Source organism: Oculina patagonica, chromosome 3 (assembly GCF_052425735.1).
Source record: "Oculina patagonica isolate OP01 chromosome 3, crgOcupat, whole genome shotgun sequence".
NCBI lineage: Eukaryota > Metazoa > Cnidaria > Anthozoa > Scleractinia > Oculinidae > Oculina > Oculina patagonica.
In genome coordinates this window covers 17494795-17514464 of record NC_135760.1, presented here as the reverse complement: position 1 = coordinate 17514464, position 19670 = coordinate 17494795, and the positions used below count along the sequence as shown (strand labels likewise).

At 38.3% G+C, this 19670-nt stretch overlaps 3 protein-coding genes across 7 annotated transcripts; all 3 read left to right on the top strand.

Annotated features, from left to right (window-relative positions):
• Positions 1 to 305: 305 nt before the first annotated feature.
• On the top strand, positions 306 to 1365 carry LOC144645682 (uncharacterized). Its single transcript, XM_078505237.1, has one exon. It carries the CDS (start codon positions 306 to 308, stop codon positions 1029 to 1031), a length of 726 nt encoding a protein of 241 aa, XP_078361363.1. The 3' UTR covers positions 1032 to 1365.
• Positions 1366 to 2981: 1616 nt separating this feature from the next.
• LOC144646997 (uncharacterized) lies at positions 2982 to 10761 on the top strand. 5 transcript variants are annotated; one of them, XM_078506728.1, is made up of 3 exons: positions 4759 to 5296; positions 5751 to 5894; positions 9981 to 10761. In XM_078506728.1, exons 2-3 carry the CDS (start codon positions 5845 to 5847, stop codon positions 10720 to 10722), a joined length of 792 nt encoding a protein of 263 aa, XP_078362854.1. In that variant the 5' UTR covers positions 4759 to 5296; positions 5751 to 5844; the 3' UTR covers positions 10723 to 10761. The 5 variants fall into 5 exon arrangements, with proteins under 5 accessions (XP_078362858.1, XP_078362854.1, XP_078362857.1 ...); XM_078506729.1 differs by lacking the exon at positions 5751 to 5894 and adding an exon at positions 8057 to 8132 and having other exon boundaries at positions 5283 to 5395; XM_078506732.1 differs by lacking the exons at positions 4759 to 5296; positions 5751 to 5894 and adding an exon at positions 2982 to 3051.
• Positions 10762 to 12081: 1320 nt separating this feature from the next.
• On the top strand, positions 12082 to 18784 carry LOC144645681 (uncharacterized). The gene is made up of 7 exons (XM_078505236.1): positions 12082 to 12735; positions 13768 to 13812; positions 14370 to 14744; positions 16359 to 16529; positions 16948 to 17139; positions 17917 to 18159; positions 18690 to 18784. Exons 1-7 carry the CDS (start codon positions 12174 to 12176, stop codon positions 18707 to 18709), a joined length of 1608 nt encoding a protein of 535 aa, XP_078361362.1. The 5' UTR covers positions 12082 to 12173; the 3' UTR covers positions 18710 to 18784.
• The last annotated feature ends 886 nt before the right edge of the window (positions 18785 to 19670 follow it).

Sequence of the window (19670 nt, the reverse complement as noted above, 5' to 3'; positions counted from 1 at the left end):
TCCATTCGTCTCAGGGCTTTCAGGGTTAAACTATTTAAGGTATTACTACAGCTGTGTTTCTTCAACGTGAAACATTTGTACATTGCAGAGACACGTATTCCATTTCTCGATACTGTGAAAGAATGTCTATTGCAAATGAAGCGTTATTGCCTGACAACCAGTGACTGGGGAAGGAAGTTCTGCTGTATGTTAAGTTTAATAAGAATATGATGAAGATTTTAGCGAGACAATGACACAAGACTAATTCCAGAGTCACGCTAAATGTTAATGTAATCTTTGTTTTTGTTCTTTAAATTAGGGACCTCATGAAGAAATATTATTGTCCACGAACGATTTCACCAAACACCTGCTCCTTTCGCAAAGTTCTTCATACAGTTATTCTGCTTAACATCGTTATAGTCTTGATGACTATCTACTACTTAACTAGCAGGAAAAACTTCGCTCGATACACTGGTAATCATCTTTTACTACCAGCCACGCAATGCAGAAACCTCACTCAGCAGCAAATGGGTCAGCTCCTTAATTTCTGTTACAAAGTTCATCGGCTCTTGGACGAGCTGAAGCTGGATCATTGGCTCATGTATGGCTCACTCCTGGGAGCCTATCGTGGACATGCCCCTCTTGCGTGGGACGACGACGCTGACATTGGTTTGGACGGGGATGGCAGATTAATAACACTAAGCAAAACTAAGCTGTTTGAAAAGCTCAAAACAATTGGCGCCAAAGAAGTAATTGATAAGTGGTCTCAAGATGGCCTCATCAAGGTTCAGGATGCAAACTCTGAATTTTCCGTGGATCTGATGATTTTCCATAGATCAGGAAAGTGGATGAAGAGACCAGGCTGGGCATCATGGCTGTTTTACCTACATTACAATACTTTTCACACGTTTCCAGCGAAGCTTATTGAACAGCCATTACCTAAAACTCGATTTGGATTTTTCAACATTTCTGTGCCAAGAAATGGAAACGAAATGTTGAAGTACCTCTACCCTACTGACTGGTGGAAAGTTGTCAAACCTTCGAAATGTTAATCTAGAGCAATTATCAATGAATAGCGTTTAAGGTGGAATAGCGTGCGACCTTCGCAAAGTTGCGGCCGTTACGCATCATTCCCCTGACATTTTAGACATACAAGGAGGCACTGATGTTTAAAAATTATTATCATGTAAAATTATACTTGTTTTATTTGCTCTTTTGAAATATCAATTCGTTTTGATATCACTAGACTTTTACATAGTTCAGTTACAGTGTTGACACCAATGGGTGTTTTCTCCTAACGTTTCGAGCATATCGCAGCTGACCTAAAACGAGACAAATTCGAGTAGGTCACTGATGTTCTTACAAACCTTCAACAACCAATACTAAACATAAATAAATAAATAAATAAATAAATAAATATATAAATAAATATATGAATTATTTAAAAAGGTTCCAGGCTTCAATAGTATTCCATCGATTTATTGCTACAACTTCAAATTTCTTGTGTGGAACGATTTTCGGAGAGCGCTCAACTTTTTAGGAGCGGTACTAAATTATTTAAAAAGGTTCCAGGCTTCAATAGTATTCCATCGATTTATTGAAGCCTGGAACCTTTTTAAATAATTTAGTACCGCTCCTAAAAAGTTGAGCGCTCTCCGAAAATCGTTCCACACAAGAAATTTAAATAAATATATGCATACAAAAAAGTAAATATTATGCTTGCCAGACGAAGGTACATTAACATACTAATCGAGACAGGGGCAAGCCAACTAGGACCAACTTGATGTTAGTTAAATTAGCTAAACTTAAACAAGAAAATAAAATAAATAAACCTCAAGTTCAAAAGCATTATTTTGGGCGTCTGAAAATCAGAGGGTAACGACAAATCGGAATCTGTTTGTTATGTACAATATATAACCAAGATAACTGAAAATTTCTGTCTGTAGTAACCTATGTTAGGCGTAAGTTTCTTTCAGTTACTTAATTTTCGCACAGTGTTTCGAAGTTATGAAGAACTTGAACCTGGGTCTGGTTGTACAAAGGACGGATAACATTACCCACCGGACAAATTACCATCCACTGGGTGGGCAACAAACAACAAGTGCTTCATCCACTGGGTAGTGACTAGCTTATCCAGTGGATAGCGTTATCCACCTTTTCAGCAGTTATAGCCTGGAGTATATTGCGTTACGTCACGCGTTTAAGACAACCGTAAGGAACAAAAATTGATGCACGTTGAGCGATTTTTGAGTATCGAAAGTGATTCGCGTTTGCTTTGGTTTTGCATTACTACGCTTTGTGATTGGTTTAAAGAAACTCGCGCCACTTTCTCGTCCAATCTTGACTCACTCATACACGTTTTCCCGCGCTTCGATGTGTATTTGCTTCGAGTTTTGATTGGTTCACTAGATTGTCTGTGTCCTATGTGACTGGTAAGAGTTTTGTTTAACCACACTCAATTGGAAAAACCGCTCCATTACCTCACGCACGAGTTGATTTGCATTTTACTTTTCACCGCACATTCACGTCGTTTGAACTTATAAACAACAGACTGATAGTTTGTTGACTTCTTTCAGTCTGTTAATTGAAATTTCGAAATTCGAAATTCAGTATGGAAGTGCAATGCTTAGGCGTAACCATTTTTTAATTGAAGGAACTTCAACAAAGCTTGGATTTTGTGACCTATGGCTGTCGCTAAATGCAAACATGTTAGTTTAGGGCAACAATATTGCCATCAGCCGGTACATTTTAGTATTATTTTGCTTGCTGCGTCTTCTAAACCAACTCTATTAACTTTCGAAAGTGGCTAAGATTTTACTATTAATGCTTAGATCGGAAAACAGATTAAGAAGAGGACTCCAAATTTTTGCCCTTTAGTAATTTGAATTTTAAGCCATTGTCTCGGTCGCAGATGATTGAGAAATGAACCTTGATCCTCCGGCCTGAGTTTCCGGTTTTTGGATGTAAACAAGCCTAACATGTGATTGGCCGGCTGAAATCACACGATGATCACGAATCGATGGCGTGAGCATTAAAGAAAAACTGTTTTAAATGGAAAATCCAGTTACTAAGGTAATGTACAAGCAACAGTTACATAATTAAAAATAGGTCACCAAGGGTGACATGAGTCTAATGCCGTATGGCATAGTGATACAGATTGCGCGGTGTTCGTAAGCCGGTTAAAATTGGTTAGAGGTTTGTGTTCGGGAGTTTAATTTAAAATGCTTATAGCAAGCTAGGGGCATCGTGGATGATTATGGATGAAAACGAAATAGTCATAAATGTTATATGCTTCACAAAATTTAAAGTATGAACAGGAGTTGATGTTACTTCTTCCGTATTGTCCGTAAAAGCAGAAACGATTAAACATTTGGACAAGATTGCGTGACGATTTACAAAAAGCATGTTCATTACAACAAGGGTTGAAGAACTTCACATCGTTTTCTTTCAGATTTTTCACCATTTTGATGATGACTCTTGAAACAGATTTTGCAATAAAAGCACTTGAAATAGTGACTGTTACTCCATTGTACTGTAAGCACTTAGTGACAGATTTTCCTAAAAACGGGTGTAAATGCTCACGTCAATATAATGATGACCTTTTGAACGCTGGAAACTAGGCAATTATTATCGAGCTACCATACACAGGAGCGAAGACTGTTTATCATGATGTACAAATTTCGCGAATCATCACTTCCATATCAATGTAACCATTTTATGATTTTTCTAGCTGTAAGAAGAACTTAAGATCTCTGAGAGTCGTAAAAGCATGAAATTCGATTTCAGTGTATGGCAAAGGCCGGGACAGTGTAATACTGCAAAGCGGCCAAACAAACGCATTTTGATTTAGTCGCGTAACTTGATTTACATTTATCCATGTACATCTTTTATTTTTGAAGGTTTTTGTTTGCACTGTAAAGAAAAAATTGGTCAAAATTCGAATGACTTAAATACAAAAAGCGAGGTAAAGTTTTCTATTTTTTAAAATAAAATAAATATTTGGTCGCATTGTGTAAATAAACGCGAGTCGCCGTCGAAATATTTTTTCTCAAAGACGTCTTGCTTTTTAAGCAAGACGAAAACACAAGTGCTTAACTGAACTGAAAACGAAGATTTATTTTCACAAAAAGCTTACAAATGTCTTAACTGGAAAATTATTTCGTCCTGTTCAAGTGTTGAATAATCGTGACTTGAGAAAGAACTTTTAATTATGCGTGGGAACACGTGTCGCTGATTGGCTGTTTTTAATTGAAACTAATCGTGCGTGTCCGTACGGAGTCCGTTCTTGCAGCTGATCATTGTTTTCTACATTACAGCGAACGATTATCGATCCCGAACCATTCCCTTGGGATTGCTAACAGCTTTTTTCATATAACAAAGAGTCTAATGCGCATGCGCAAAGCGCACGCAAGCATTAGACTCAAAAATTATATATTCTAATTAATCTGAGGGAAATATCAGCTGATTTAAACGCCTAGGACCTACGGGTGTCCCAGGCAGAATATCCGAGGTATCCCGAGGGATTTTGTTGAAAACTTCAGTTAGATTAATCATTTCAAACTGTGTTCGACACCTTTTTCAGCAAGTGAAGCAATCTTTGTCGATCTGAATTGAGCACAACTAAAAGTCAGAAACTTGAATATTAATCAATTGTTATTCGTATTTGCATTATGTTATCAGTTCTATTCTTAGAAAACAGACAAGTTCTAGGGTCAACTAGTATACGCATTAGTCTTAGTGGATCATGTGTAATGGCGCGAAACACAGAGTTTGTATCCAAAAGAAAGTGGAGTTCAATATCAAATGATGTCATTAAAATTTGATTTTTGACATATTCACAGTCTGCATACTCGACTGCATATACCACGAAGCGCAGTCACGTTCAAATAATTTCAACCATCAATCTTTAACTTGGCTTTGCACTAAACCCGGAAAACGATGTTTCCGTGTAGAAAATTTGATATCGGACTGCTTGATTTCTAGCACATCCAAAATGAGCCGGTGTTAAACAGTAGAGCACCAACCGGATTTTTTTTTCTTTAGATATTTTGAAGCTTATACAATGACGTCATTGACGACGAAAACCGCAGTGTGTATCCTAAAATGATTGGCTTTTCACTCAATGTAATTAAGACTATTTGAGCTGCGCAACTGAGATGTGAAACATTAAAAACGCACAGCTGAAGGAGTACACTTGTTTTAACAGTACAATATGCATTTATTTTGCGTGAGTAGTGACGCATGCAGTTGCCAGGGGCTTGTGTCTCGCCTTGAGTGGCTGTGCTGAGGAATATTCCCAACGACTATACTTAGAAAGGTTAGCAAATGAATAGTCAGCTACTGTTAAGGACCATTCGATTTTTTTCTCGCTGGTTGAAAACGAGCAAGTGAATTTAAGTTGTCACGATTCCTGTTGGTGAGTAAGTTATGGCTTTTCGTGTATCTATTCAGATTATAATAGTTTATAATGAGTGCACGTTTTTTTCCGGGCATGTTAATGACATCATGCAAAATTGCCAAACGTCGTGCCATTTCTCGCGAAGACTTTGATTACGTATTTTGAGGCAAACTCAATTGCTATCGAATGAATATCAAGATTTTTAGATTTCAATTTTTAACTGCTGCTGTGGTGAAAATTATAACTTGGATCGGCGGACAACGTATCGAAACTCGAAACGTCGACTACAAACTACCTATAGTAAAAGATTTCCAATGTTGTTTGATTATTGAGAAGTCTCATAAATTCACATCTTATCTTCTGTTCATTTTAGCTCATTTACTCGGAATAAGTTGTTAAAATCAAAACATGAGTTGCACAAAGGAATATGTGACCTTTGCCAGTGTTCCACAAAGCGAAAAGCATTTATGGTAATCCACAACAAGGAACTGCATGCAGACTCCGCGACATTTGTCACGTACGCCATTTTATCCAATTTGTGCTTGCTATATATTTGAATTCCTGTCACGTTACTGTCATGTATAGCTACGTTCATATTAAGCTACATAATATAGTAAACAGATTAAGACGTTATCCGCCAGGACTTGAAGTATTAATTGGACAAAATTATGTACCAAAATTGTTTACATCTTATTGCAAACTTCTGTGTTACTGTTTCAAATACCCTATCAAAAGAAATCATTTATAACAACATCAAACATCGTAAACAAATCTCGAAGTTCCACTGAATTCCACTTGAAGCACATAAAAGACGCTTTTACAGAATAACTACGCGTGAAGTTTTACCTTTGTTTTACATGGTTCTTGTGAAGTTTGAAATTGGTTTTCTCAGGCTCTGATAAAAACTTGTTGTTGGTGTAATCGCGAATAATTACTTACATCTTTAGCTTTTAAAAAGGGTAGAAAATAACGCAATATGATTTAAATTGTTCTGGTACTCGATTTTTGTCCAACTTAGATTTATATATATTACTCGATGTCTTGACGTATTCCGTCTTAAGCATTCAATGGCCAAGTCGTAGTAATTTTGTCTCTCATCTTGCTTGTAAGTCTCGTTAGTATACCTATGTTTCGCTATATAACCTCATTGGTTTGAATTAGTTAAGGACGTGAAATACGATGCGCTGATCTTTATTGCTTACTGTTTCATTTTGTTAGTTTTTATTGTTTATATTATGTCAGGAAGTTTCTGGAACCACTTTTCACGCTTCTCTCCTACTCGTGCAAGACTCCCTGTAAAGTTACAATTTTAAATCTTCAGTATATCCAAGATTTTCTCTCAGGTAACATCATTCACGGATACCCCATAAAACGTCTTAAACGTTTTATTAAAATATAAACGTGAAACTGTGATAACCACTGTCACATCAATTCTACTAAAACAGAAACAGCAACAGTGATTTAGTGAACAAAAAGTTATATTTCCTTTACTCTTCTTGAACTTCATGCGTATTAGAAGGCTGTACTTTGTTGTATTTGCAAAACATGGTAAACAATAAAAAGTATACGGTATATAACATTTGTTCTGACATGAACTTACGAAGTTTGTCAGATAATAATGGATGAATCGTATCCAGTTATCAAAAAGTATATGGATCATATCTGCGCCGTAAAAAGTATTAGTTAACAGTTTTTTCAATTATGAATTCTAACATTGCATTACTTTAAAATTGGATCAGAGCTTCTATTTAATGGGGAGAATGTCGTAAGTCCACAATTATCTTCTGTGCTTGAACAATTACAAGTTATCAGACTTGTTATCAAAATATACAGACGGAAGCCGGTGTATCAGACCATAATAAAACATTTCTAGACAATTTAGTGAAACAAATTAGCTTTCATTCCTTATTATTCCTATCGTTTTTGTTTTAAAGTTACGGCTCAAATCGAGTTCTCCGTGATAGTTCTCAATTTTCTATCAGCTTTGTTTTTGGCTATACAATTTTTAACTTTCTTTAAATTATCTCAAAACAAAAAAATTGGTTCTGTTTACATTAAGTAGTAACTTTCTTACAAGATTTCTTACTTTTATCAGTCAATTTTGCACAATGTCATTAAGCTTTTTCTTTGTCCTAGTTGGAACAAACGACATTGGAATCATTAGCACATAATATCAAAATTCACACTTTTACTACAATCTGATTATCCTTTATCACATTTTTTTTCTATGCCAAATCACTTGTTAGATCATATTTATTCCACTAAGCTTTTCAATTTTTAGTGAACCAAATTTGCTTTGATTAACAGTCTTGAAGCTCTGAGATTATCTGGCACATTATGCCAAGTTAAATCACTATAAGGCCAACTCATTTCAATTTTTGGTATCAATTTTTGCTATTTGAAAGAATAAAATTGTTCTTTCCTAGCTATATGTGACTTGATTGATCATCCCTATAAATTATTCTTTTAACTTTTTTTCTTGGTGAGTATCTGATATGCAACAAAGCTGACATTGATCATAGTACTGAAGGCTGCCCATAATTTATAAGTTAGGGGTTTGCCTACTGTTCACAAATTAAAGAAAGAGTACCTTTTTTGTTTTTGTTTTTCTTTACCCTTTTGGAACTATCTCTACTGTACATTTCTAACCTAAGACTTTTTTTGTAATTTATGAAATAGATTAACCGGTTCCCTTTAATGGTGGACATGGACACCCAGTTAGAATTGACTGCATGATAAGAAGAAGGGACCAGAGGTTTTATTACTATTATGTTTATCCAATATAAAAAATTGGTTGATAATGTTAAATGTCAGAAACAGGGATTATATTTCTCGATAATGTTAAAGAATATATTGCCAAAGTAATCGTCACGAAACCAATAACTGTGGAAGGAAAGGATGGTATATATGTCAACCTTGTTAAGGATAATATGAGAAATATGGTTACTTTATCTGTAACATATGCAAGCCACTCCCAACACAGGAGTCGAACCTACCTACATCGGGGAACTAGGCCCTTTAACTAAGATAAGAACATCTTTCTGCTTATATTTTTTTACCACATATGATATTTCAATCAACATATACTGTACCAATCTTTCTTTCCATATATTCTCGCTTCGGCAACAAAACAAATCTTTGAAGTTTGTAGGTAGTTTGAACCTCACAAACGCTCAACCACTGACATAAAGTGACCGGGAAGCTACAATTCTGGGAAAACTATTGAGGCAATTATGACAACAGCACTGAAAGTATTGAAAGCCTACATTTTGAACCACTTTTCCTGCCGGCCCTTTAACCCTTTACCCCCTAAGGCGAATGGTCTTCTTTTGTAAATTAAAAAATATAAACCTGTTATTCATATATGATGCATCATTTGAAAGGTGTTGATCCGAAAAATTTCATTAACACTTAAACAAAAAAAAGAAAGTTATAGCTTTGAAAAAAAATAGGTTAAAATGTAAAAGGAAAAAGATTAAAAAAATGTTTCTCTCCGTACATAGTAGGTATACCCCTAAACTATATGTTATTGTGCAGATCTCAGTTTACTGGTTAATTTCAGTAATGTTGCATATCACCTATGTGTTTGGCAAAAAAGTTGCAAAAGTTATAAGGGTGGTCAATCATGTCACAAATAGGGGGAGGTGCAATTTTATACTTTCAAAATGCAGATCTTTTGAAGACAAGTTTGGTGTCAAAAATTCAAATAAATTGGACAACCTGATTGACCAAGATTGGCACCCTTACGGGTTGGTTTGCTCCATAACATATATCAGATGATTTGTCAGCCAGCCCTCTCAAACAACATCGAACAGACGAAAAAAAAAAACACAAAATAAACAACAGCTCTTAATTCTTCCTTTTTTAACATGACAAATGCCAAAGCTGATAGAGAGAGCTCATGCTGCTTGCTTAGGCCTTTAACACTGCTGCATGAGATCAATTCGAAATAATTAACTGGCGTTTTGGATTTTGAACTTGGATTTACAAATTAACTAGGGAGGGTTCTCATTGCTTATTTAAACAATCGTGTTCCACAGTCGGATCTAAGAAACGAGCTGGAAGAGTTGGGTTTAATCAGTTCAGTTTGTTTAAATCTATATATAGACTTTACTGATCTGGGAAATATAACGTCTTGTTGTCCCTGTGGTCTCTAGTTCTCTTTTAAGAGTACTGCACCTTAAAAGTCTCTTGATTTCATTTTTGCCCGGTGATCCAATTTAAGGAACTGTGTCACGGATTTAAGCCAAATTTAGCCGGGCATGGGAAATGACCAAGAAATTCGTTGAAGAAGATTGAAATGGATTGCGAAACAGGTTTCTGAAATACCGTTATGCTAAACAGTTTTCAAAGTTAATCTCTTTTGATTGTGACTTCAATTTATAACGCCCGGGAGACATATTCGATTGCAATGAAGCTATGGTTTTGTATTTAGATTCATAGAAGTAATTTCTTCGCAAGCATTAAGTATTTGGCGAAACTTAATTAAATAAACTTAACTCAGCCGTGACACAGTCCCTCATAAGACCTAGAGGGAGCTGTTATGTTTTCCAAACTCCAGGATCGCACGAGCTGTTAATGTAATCCTTTTGTTTTGAAATAGGTCCAGAGACTTCATCATGAAGATATCTTTCTGTCCACGAAGGATCTCTCCAAACACCTGCACCATTCGCAAAATTGTACATCTAATTATTCTACTAAACCTGCTGACAGTGCTGATGACCATCTACTACTTAATTACCACACAGAACCTTGCTCGATACACTGGTAACCATCCCTTACATCCAGTCATGCCATGCAGGAACCTCACCCAGTCGCAAATGGGTCAGCTCCTTAATTTCTCTTACAAAATTCACCGGCTCTTGGACGAGCTGGAGATAGAGCATTGGCTCATGTATGGCTCACTCCTAGGAGCCCAACGTGGACACGCCCCTCTTTCGTGGGATGACGACGCAGACATTGGTTTGGACGGGGATGGCAGATTAAAGTCACTCAGCAAAACTAAGCTTTTTGAAAAGCTCAAATCTATTGGCGCGAAAGAAATAATTGATAAGTGGTCTCGAGATGGCCTCATTAAGGTTCAGGATGGAAACTCTGAGTTTTCTGTAGATCTGATGATTTTTAATAGATGTGGGAAGTGGATGAAGAGACCAGGCTGGGCATCGTGGCTGTTATACTTTCATTACAATACTTTTCATTCGTTTCCAGCAAAGCTTGTTGAACAGCCATTGCCTAAAACTCGATTTGGGTTTTTTAACATTTCGGTGCCAAGAAATGGAAACGAAATGTTGAAATTCCTCTATCCTACCAACTGGTGGAAAGTTGTCAAGCCTTCGGATTGTTAATAAAGACCAGTGATTTACAATCAGTCTGCTCGAAGGCAAGCACGCATGTAATTACACCTCATTAATCAATTACAGTTGTATTTACATACTTATACGTCATTTTGTGATATTCCAGATGCATTTAGTTCTGCTATGTCTATCAGAGCTATCCTTTGCCTGAATAGTAAAGAGAGCATTCAATCCCAAATGAAAACTTCCTCTGGAGAAAATCTACAACACTTGCACACATAGTGCAAATTTTAGTCATGATTTGTAAGTTTCTAGGTTCTACATTTCTATGGTAATGAGAAAATGCAACACGTAATAGTTCATTTTACAGTTGCCAGCCAATTGACCTAGGCTTTGAATGGTAGTGAGGCTGAGGGTGACCTTGCATTGATATAAACCTCCCTGCTTTATAATGTAAATGCCATTCAAAGGCCATGTAATTCCATTCAAAGGCAAGGTCACTAAGCAGACAACTGTAAAATGGTCTATTGTCATTTGGTAGAGAAAGTAAAAGTTTAAGTAAAATTTGTGAAACTGTGCTATTAACAATAAAAAAAGCGATATTACTATTTGAATGGTCCATAATTTCCCGCTAAGTAAGACTCGGTGCTAGAGGCTTTCCTGTTGCAGTTTCTGGTTTCCTTCAATTCACAAATCGACCTTTTTCAACTAGAATCTGGAATCATGTGTAGTTACTGTTTACCAGTTTGTCTACTGCTTTATTGAGACCTCCGGAGTCATCCGTAGACAGCACACCTTTCGATTGATTCGCCTTGTACTGATACTTTCGTCACAATTCAACCCTTTTTTAAACAAGTTTTAGCCGGCATTTACCATTATTATGAGGCGCATGAACGCTTTCGCTCAACGGAGAGAAAACAACTCACTCAACTGAAAACAAAGTTATCTCATAGGCTTAATGACTACCAAGGAAGTGCCTAAAACTTGTTACACCCTCCCCCTTCCCTCACCGTAAGAAATTATTTTTGTACTGTTGGGTCACCGTACAAACTCGATCCCAGAGCCTATACTGGTCTGTTTCTTTTCTATACTATGAGCAGCCCCTCTGCTCCATGATCCAAGCGAGAAGTGAAAACAAGCGAAAGAAAAGAAACAGCCGCTTGACCTTGTGTTCAAATTGCGTTTTTTTATTCTTTGTTTTTTTTTTTTTTATCCTAAACCCAATTTATGACCAAAGAGGCCCAAGAAACAAAGCCCTTTGGGGACGCACATACCTGTTCAGCTTATACGAGTAGCCCCCTTCCACCCCTCCCTGACTAAAAAGACCCGGAACGCGTGACCACAATTTCGTGAAATTAACAAATCACTTGCAGTTGTGTGACTTGTAATAAACAAAACGAACATCGCCCTCATTCGCCTCCATGTTGGAATGGAACATTGAAAACTTTAGCATGATAAAGAGATCATAGTAACGGAAAAGATACGTTAAATTCGCTGTCAAGATGTCTGCCATAGAGTACAACAATTTACTCTTTAAAATAAGTCAGAGACTCGACGAGCTGAACGTACTCAATCGATTACTGTTTATGTGCAGAGGGAAGCTGGCGCCTGGCAGCGAAAACAACATCCCGAATGTGCTGTCGTTGTTCAAAAAACTGGAAGAACAAAATCATCTTGGAAATGATCGTCTGGAGGTTATGAAAGACCTATTGAAGGGTGTCAGAGAATGGCCTCTTTTTGCACAAGTTAAGAAGTTCGAGAGTAAAAGAAAAGAATATCGCGGCCTGCTTGATCAGATTATTAATGCCCTCGACAAGCTCAATGATGAGGACCGCAGACGACTCATCGCAGTGTGCAGAGGACGGTTACCTGAAGAAAGTGATGGCCAAATTCAGGATGTTCGCTCCTTGTTCAAAGAACTGGAAAACCAGAACAATTTAGGAATTGACCGTCTCGGTATCTTGAAGGAAATTTTGACTGAAATGGAGCAAAGCGATCTGCTCAAGGAAGTGGAAAAGTTTGAAGAACGTAAAAACCATGAGGACGAGATTGAAAGGAGGCAAGGTATTTATTTATTTTTTTCTTTTTTGTTTTTCTTTAGCCAAAGAAGCAATCGCATGATCCGGTGCCTTATAACTGTTATGAGACCGACAAACTCGCCGGATTAATATTCAGTTTATATATTTTTCGGAAACTGGGTGCACAATTAAATCGTGTCAGTATGGTCATTAAATTTTAATTATGTACAGATAACCTTCAAAACATTAGGGGTGTAATGTCTCGACGTTAAGTTTCTTACAGGAAGAATGGCGGACGAACCGTGTTAAGTCAAAATTTATCTTTCAATTACTGGTTTTAAAGTGTATAGAGCAAGAGATCAAACTTGATACAAAGTTAAATCTCATCGCGCCAAGAGGCGCACAAGGCCCGGGCATCTTCCCTTCACTGCTGGCGGTTGTGCCGCGTGTCTTGCTCTTATGCGTAGGTTCCATCCTTGTCTGTCTCTCTCCTACTCCACAGTGCGACTCCAGGTTGTTTGGGGTCTGCCTCAGTTTCTCGTCTCCCGCCGGCTTCCAACCAAAGGCAACAGCACAGTCGTTGTTCACTTCTTTCCTTAGGACATGTCCAATCCAACACCATCCCTTCCTTCTTACCTCCTCCCTTATACTTTGGGGTCTGTTCCTGCCATCTCCAGCACCTCCCTGTTTGTCATATGCTGCTGCCATCTGATGCGGACGATTCTTCTGAGGCGCTTTATACATACAGTTAGACCACGCTAACTCCAACTCGGTTATTTCAAATTCCCCGTTATTTCGAGCTAAAACCAATTTCCCGTGGATTTTCCCTTCAGTCATTTATTATCGGCTATTTCGAACTCCCACTACAGTTAGACCTCGCTTATTCGAACTCGGTTATTTCGAATTCCCCGTTATTTCGAGCTAAAACCAGTTCCCTTGGATTCGCCCTTCAGTCATTTATTATCGGCTTTTTCGAACTCCCGCTTTTTCGAACTATTTTTTGTTTCCCCGAACGGTTCGAAATAACGGGCTTCAACTGTATAAGCGGCTTTCTGACTTCCTTTATGTCTTATTTTAGCCCAAGCAGCTGCTGCAGAGTCATTCGTTAATACGTTGAAAGGAGGTAAGTCATTTTTAAATTGTTGTTGTTTTTCTCGTAGCTTGTAACCTTTTGGGCTTTCCCAACTGCAGGCGTTAACCAATAATTATAAAAAAAGGTTTGTTTATCAGGGAAACAATTAAAAGAACCCACTTTGTTAATAGCCACTGCAAATTCCTATATATTTAATTATCTTTACCTATTTAACGCGCCATTTGTAATTAGCTTGTATTAGGGCGCTGACGTTTAAGGCTGTGTTCATACTAGGATCTGGGCACGGTGAAATTCTCGCTGGGTACTAATGTGAACATATTAATTTCTCAAGTACCCACGTCAGAATTCTGGCACGGTAACCCACGCCCGAGTACAAGGTCTCGATCTTGTCCTTGGGCACTCAAGGGTACTTAGATACTTTGGTTTTCTGTGTCTGAACACGCTATTTTTTGCTGGTGCTCAGGTACCAGTGCCCGGGCATTAAGTGTGAGCACGACTTAAATCTCTTTTCTCTTAGGACCAGGTGATCTATTTAGCCCGCTGCTGTAACATCATTTCATTGATTAAATTCCGTTCTTTTTCTAAAGCGCTGAACCTAAAGATGGTAATCAAAGTGGTTGCGAGTGGTATGTTAGTTGTTTCTATCCGGGAGATACTGAAACGCGAGTCCAAGTTTGATCAGCTGATCACCGCTTTTAATACCTGCGTTCTTCCTGCTGGTGCGGCTCTGGTTAAACTAACTGAAGGCTGCGTGTGCCTCACAGTTCGAGCTGAAACTCTATCAGCTCTTACTACCTTGTGGAAGCTATACCAGGATGGGACGCTGGAGACTCGGCTGTACAATTTCTTTGTCACTGACGAAGTAAAAGAACGTGCCGGTGGTGAGGAAGTGGAAGTGAATGTGACCATCGACGAACAGGAATACAAGAAAGCCTGTCTCGAGTTGATCGAGGAAGCTCAAGGTTACTCATTTTTTGTCAACTTGTATACGATCCGTTAAAACGTAAAGCGGTTCCCATGGCCCTTCCTTTGCAACGAACAAGGTTGTGTTAACAGTACAGTCAAACCCCGTTAACATGGACACTGAGCGAGCCATGGCAAGTGCCCGTACTACGGAGTGGGCCATGCGAACAACGTCAGGTTTACCTTATAGAGGGTCCTGAAGGCGGGGAGTATAATATCGCATCCTACAGCCCAAATTTTGCCCAAATCCCATTTCCTAGCCTGTTGTTTTCACGATTTTCCAAATCCCAGTCCCATTTCCATTTTTTGGTCTGCGTTTCCCAGTCCCAGAGACCCAAAGCCCCTTTTCCCAGTGAAAATTTGTTCAAATCCCTGTTCCCATTTTACCCATTCAGGCTCTTTTTTATATAATAAAGAAAAGAAGTGTTAACGTTTTTAGCATCTAAATACACATTACGCCATTACACTCTGGGTACATTGAACCTAAATTCTGAGTAAGAACGTGCAATATTCATTGTTCGCCATACATTTTGCCCAGGGAATACTGTGAATGTCATCGTTGGCCGAGAAAATTAATAATCTGTTATTGACGTTTGAAGGAAAGCGCTTGACATTCTCTTGAACCAAGCTAAATCGTTCAAAAAGGTCTGCACCGATTATGTTAACATGTAGTGCAGCGTAAGAATGATACAGATAGATATTGGCGACGTTAACTTTATGTAAAAATGTGATAATTGAGCGAAAAAAGAAGTGTCCATTGCCCGTATTGAGCAGCTTTTTAGCTTAGACAGAATGGTCGCTACTTTCATGTTACTGTTTACATAAAATTTTTTTTAACTTACGCGCCTGCCCTTATAAAAGCACAAGGGACAATTTCCACTGTGCCCTGATCAAACTTTTCATTTTGCTGTAAATTTAACGTTGAGGGCCTGATAACATGAGCCGGGCTGGCCCGGTTAGCCGGGCTAGCTCAGTTTGCCGAGATCTCGGCACGTCTGTTAAACGCAACAAAAATCAACTTCGCGATTACATGACAACCGGGCCAGCCCGGTTAGCCGAGATTTCGGTATCGCGATGCCGGGATCTCGGCTAGCCGGGCTGAAAATTTTCCATGTAATCGCGTTAACCGGGCCAGCCCGGCTAAGCGGGCCAGCATTAAATTTCTCTTACGAGCACAATATCCGACGAAAAAAATCAATGCTACTCCTTCTAAATAGGATGTAGAGGTAACGTAACCCATCCAGCTGCATAAGAGCAAAAAATTAACCACCAAATTGCCGGAAAAAGGTGATTAAGATCATTCGTGTTCTGATCATTCATGCTAAAACCGGGCTGAAAGTCATCTCGGCAAACCGGGCCAGCCCGGCTCATGTAATCAGGCCCTGAGAAGTCGAAAATTTAAATACCGATAACAACTAATTCCCAGGGATACTGCAAAAAAAAGCGGAAAGAAAACACAACTGGTCCATTTTTTCAATCTCAATTTGTCAACTTTACGCGGTATGGGAGGAACGACCATACTCGGTTAAAATCGCGAACCCCGCGCGTTCGCTTGTCTGGTCTGTAATAATATAATATTTGTTTTTCATAACTGGTTTTTACTTCTTTTTCAGAAGCTGCAAACTTTGGCGATGAGAAACGAATTCGAAGAAACTCTGATTCAGCGGTGTATTTAAGTCAAAAGGAGGAAATGTCACTGTTGTTTAATCGTGCAAAGACTGAATGGGAGGCACGTAGTCGCGGGGAAACGGCAGCCATCTTCAGGCACACGAACAGACAGAAAGGTACGAATTCCTGTGTTAAAGGCCTGGATTAGATGCGCGTATGTCAAAGGTATTATTGTTTCAACTGGTTCTTCTCTTAGGAAGAACAAATGTGTAGCCTTGGAGTTGTATGTTTCTCCTGTGTTTCAGTACTATTCCTTCATTTAATTGTTCTACTTTATTTTACTGCCAGAGGTTTCATGAAATCTAAAAATGTCACCGTAGGTTTGTAGTGCAAGGTTCCGACTTGCGAGTTGACAATTCATAGATGGACGCATTTTTTTCGTTTTTTATTCCTTTCATGTTTCCTTCCTTACCTCATCTTTCATTCTATGTTATAAACTTCGCATATGAAGAGTACAGCTGAGAGTAAAGTGCCTGACTAAAGGCACTGAGAATCTGAAATGTATAAATTTTGATTCTGTCCTATATTACAAAGCACACGAAGCTGGAGAAATGGAAGAAAGGCCTGACGAGCCGGAAATATCTCAACGAATGGATCCAGGGAAATTTGCTTCTATTCAGAAGTTTTTAGAAGGCCAAGATACTCGCAGTATGACTACAGAGACAACTGATAGTGATTTTTGGACACGGACTACAGTATCCGAACTTGAAATTGAAGAACCAAGCGGTAAATATTACTCAACCATATTTAAATTGTTGGGAAGTGCAGTGGCCTACGTATATACGTATAAATGGGTTAGAATCCGGATCGAGCGGTCCGAATTGGGGTCACTGTATTTCACAAGGAACTTTTACACGTTTAAGGCCTCGACAATGGTATTTATGGTAACTGTTGCGCTCCCAGTAGTCAAAAAAATTTATAAAAGTGAGCAAACTGTTTTAAGGTTATTATTGTTTGCGGCTACATGTACTAATTTTAGCGATGATTTTCAGAAAGATTTAGCGACTATTAAAAGTGGCGATTTTCCGAAAGTTGGAAAAATGAGCGATATCCTGGAAACCAGTTTACAGGACATATAGCTAAGACTGAAATGAATGTTCAGTCAAAGAACAGCGTCGCTGGAAACTGAACGCACGATATAATTTTCAGACTGAAAAACAGTTAATTGAAAATGTCAGAAAATGGGTCCTCGTCAGGAAAATCAGTCTTGCCCTCCACGATGGTGGCGGGGTGGAGGGGGAGGGGACTTAATTTAACACGCTTTAATTTGACCAACACAAATTTTAGCGAGTACTTAATTAGTGGTTTTTGCCCAACTTGCTATCATCGCTAAAATTAATAGCCGCGCTTACAATAGTAACCTTAAGGTAGCTTGTTGAAACATCCACATGCAAGTTTACATTCAAGCCACGAAATAAAAAAATTAAAAATAAGTGAAACTAAAAAAGACTTGAAAACCTGACATCGATATCTAATTTCCGTATTTATTATTGATTTTTTTAGCTGCTCCTCCGGTGTACCTGGAAGATCAAGCGTACGATGGAATACGGAATCCATATGTCTTAGTTATAAACAATGCGAACTTTAAAAGTAGCCCACGGCCGCGAGATGAAGCACTTTACGAACGTGAATACGTCAGGATATTTGTGAGAGAAGCTGGCTTTCAATCTGTTGAGGAGTACTTCGATTTGACGAGTGAGGGAATGCTGGCTGTTCTTAACCACACGGAACAAATTGTGGCACAAAGTGAGTAAACTGTTCTGATTTCTAGTTTTCACAACTCTGATAGAGAGGCTAGAAACGCCACCAGGTCCTCCCTTCACGTTTTGGTGAACTGTTTAAGCCGGAAATTTAGCCCTCGCGCCCTGCTTAAAGTTGTCACTGTGCACACACTCATTTATTTTCTCCTGGTGGTTGCTATCAAGACTGAAATTCTGCAAAGAAGTTTTGGAAATAAAATTCCCTCGTTGAGTGCGGAGGGTAGGTTCAGGGATAAGGGTGTTATTTTGAAAAGTAATAATTCTTCATGTAGGGATCGGAGAAATTCGTTTTTCGTCAGTATGCTAAAGTAAAGCTTACCTCTAACTTTTTAGGGACAATTCAATATTCGTTGCCTACATACCCAGAACTTTATTAGATCTAATTCACGCCCCTTCAAGATAAGTTTTTAGCATTTGACCAGTTCGAAGGGGAACTAGCTATTTCTACTATTTTAATTCACCTCAAAATACTACTTAGAACTAAGGAAAATTTACTGTTGCAAATTACCACGACAGCTTCATCTGCATTATTATGAGCCATGGAAATGAAAGCGACATCCTAGGAATTGACGGTCGACGTATTAGCGTTGGAAACATAACTGCCATGTGCCCCCAGCTGAAAAAGAAACCCAAACTGTTCTTCTTTCAATTGCAAGTATGCAGAGCGGAAGATGAGGACAAAGGGTATTACAAACCCAGAGTGAGGCATTTTCATCTTTCTTTTTATGGGGATCGTCATCGTTATGAGATGCCTCTAATACCACCCTTGGATCCGGATTGTTTGATTGCCTACTACTACCGTTCATTCAACAAGTTGTTTTTAGAAATCGCAAGTCGTGGCCCTTCGTTTATTCTTTGTTTGGTGCAGGTTTTACGAGCCAACTCTCACAAAGAAGACCTGCTGACAATGCTGACCAGAGTAAACAAAGCCATGAGTGAGCTTAACACAGAATATGGAGGGATGCAAAAATCAGTTCAGGTCTCTACGCTTATCAAAAAGGTTTACTTTCCCAATTTTGTATTAATCTGAAGTTTAATAACTGCATGACTGAAGAATGAAACACGTAACAGTTAACCCACAATTTTTGATAAAGATACGTTTAAGAAAATAAACATTGTGGAACTCTAAACAAGAATTAATAGACTCAGTAGTTATAGGTTTTTTTGCGAGTCGTTAAAGATGCGCAAAAGTTGTTAGTTATTGAAAACGTAAACATGCAGATTACTTGGAGTTTCCAAGTAAGTTCCAGGAAACAGTTCTGGAACAGCCTATTAAAAACATAGGCACGCAAGCCGTACAAGAGCTTTTTTTATCTGTATGGGTGGCACAATGACGAACTAACAATGTCTGTAGGAGAGGAATAACAACATGTTTTCATTCCCTTGACGATGCAAAGGTTTCCTAACATTAAGGAATAGAATGAATCCTCCAGTTAGTTTTGAATTGAATGGAGGAAGTTGTTAGGTAGTATTTTTTGTTGCTTTATTTTAGCTTAC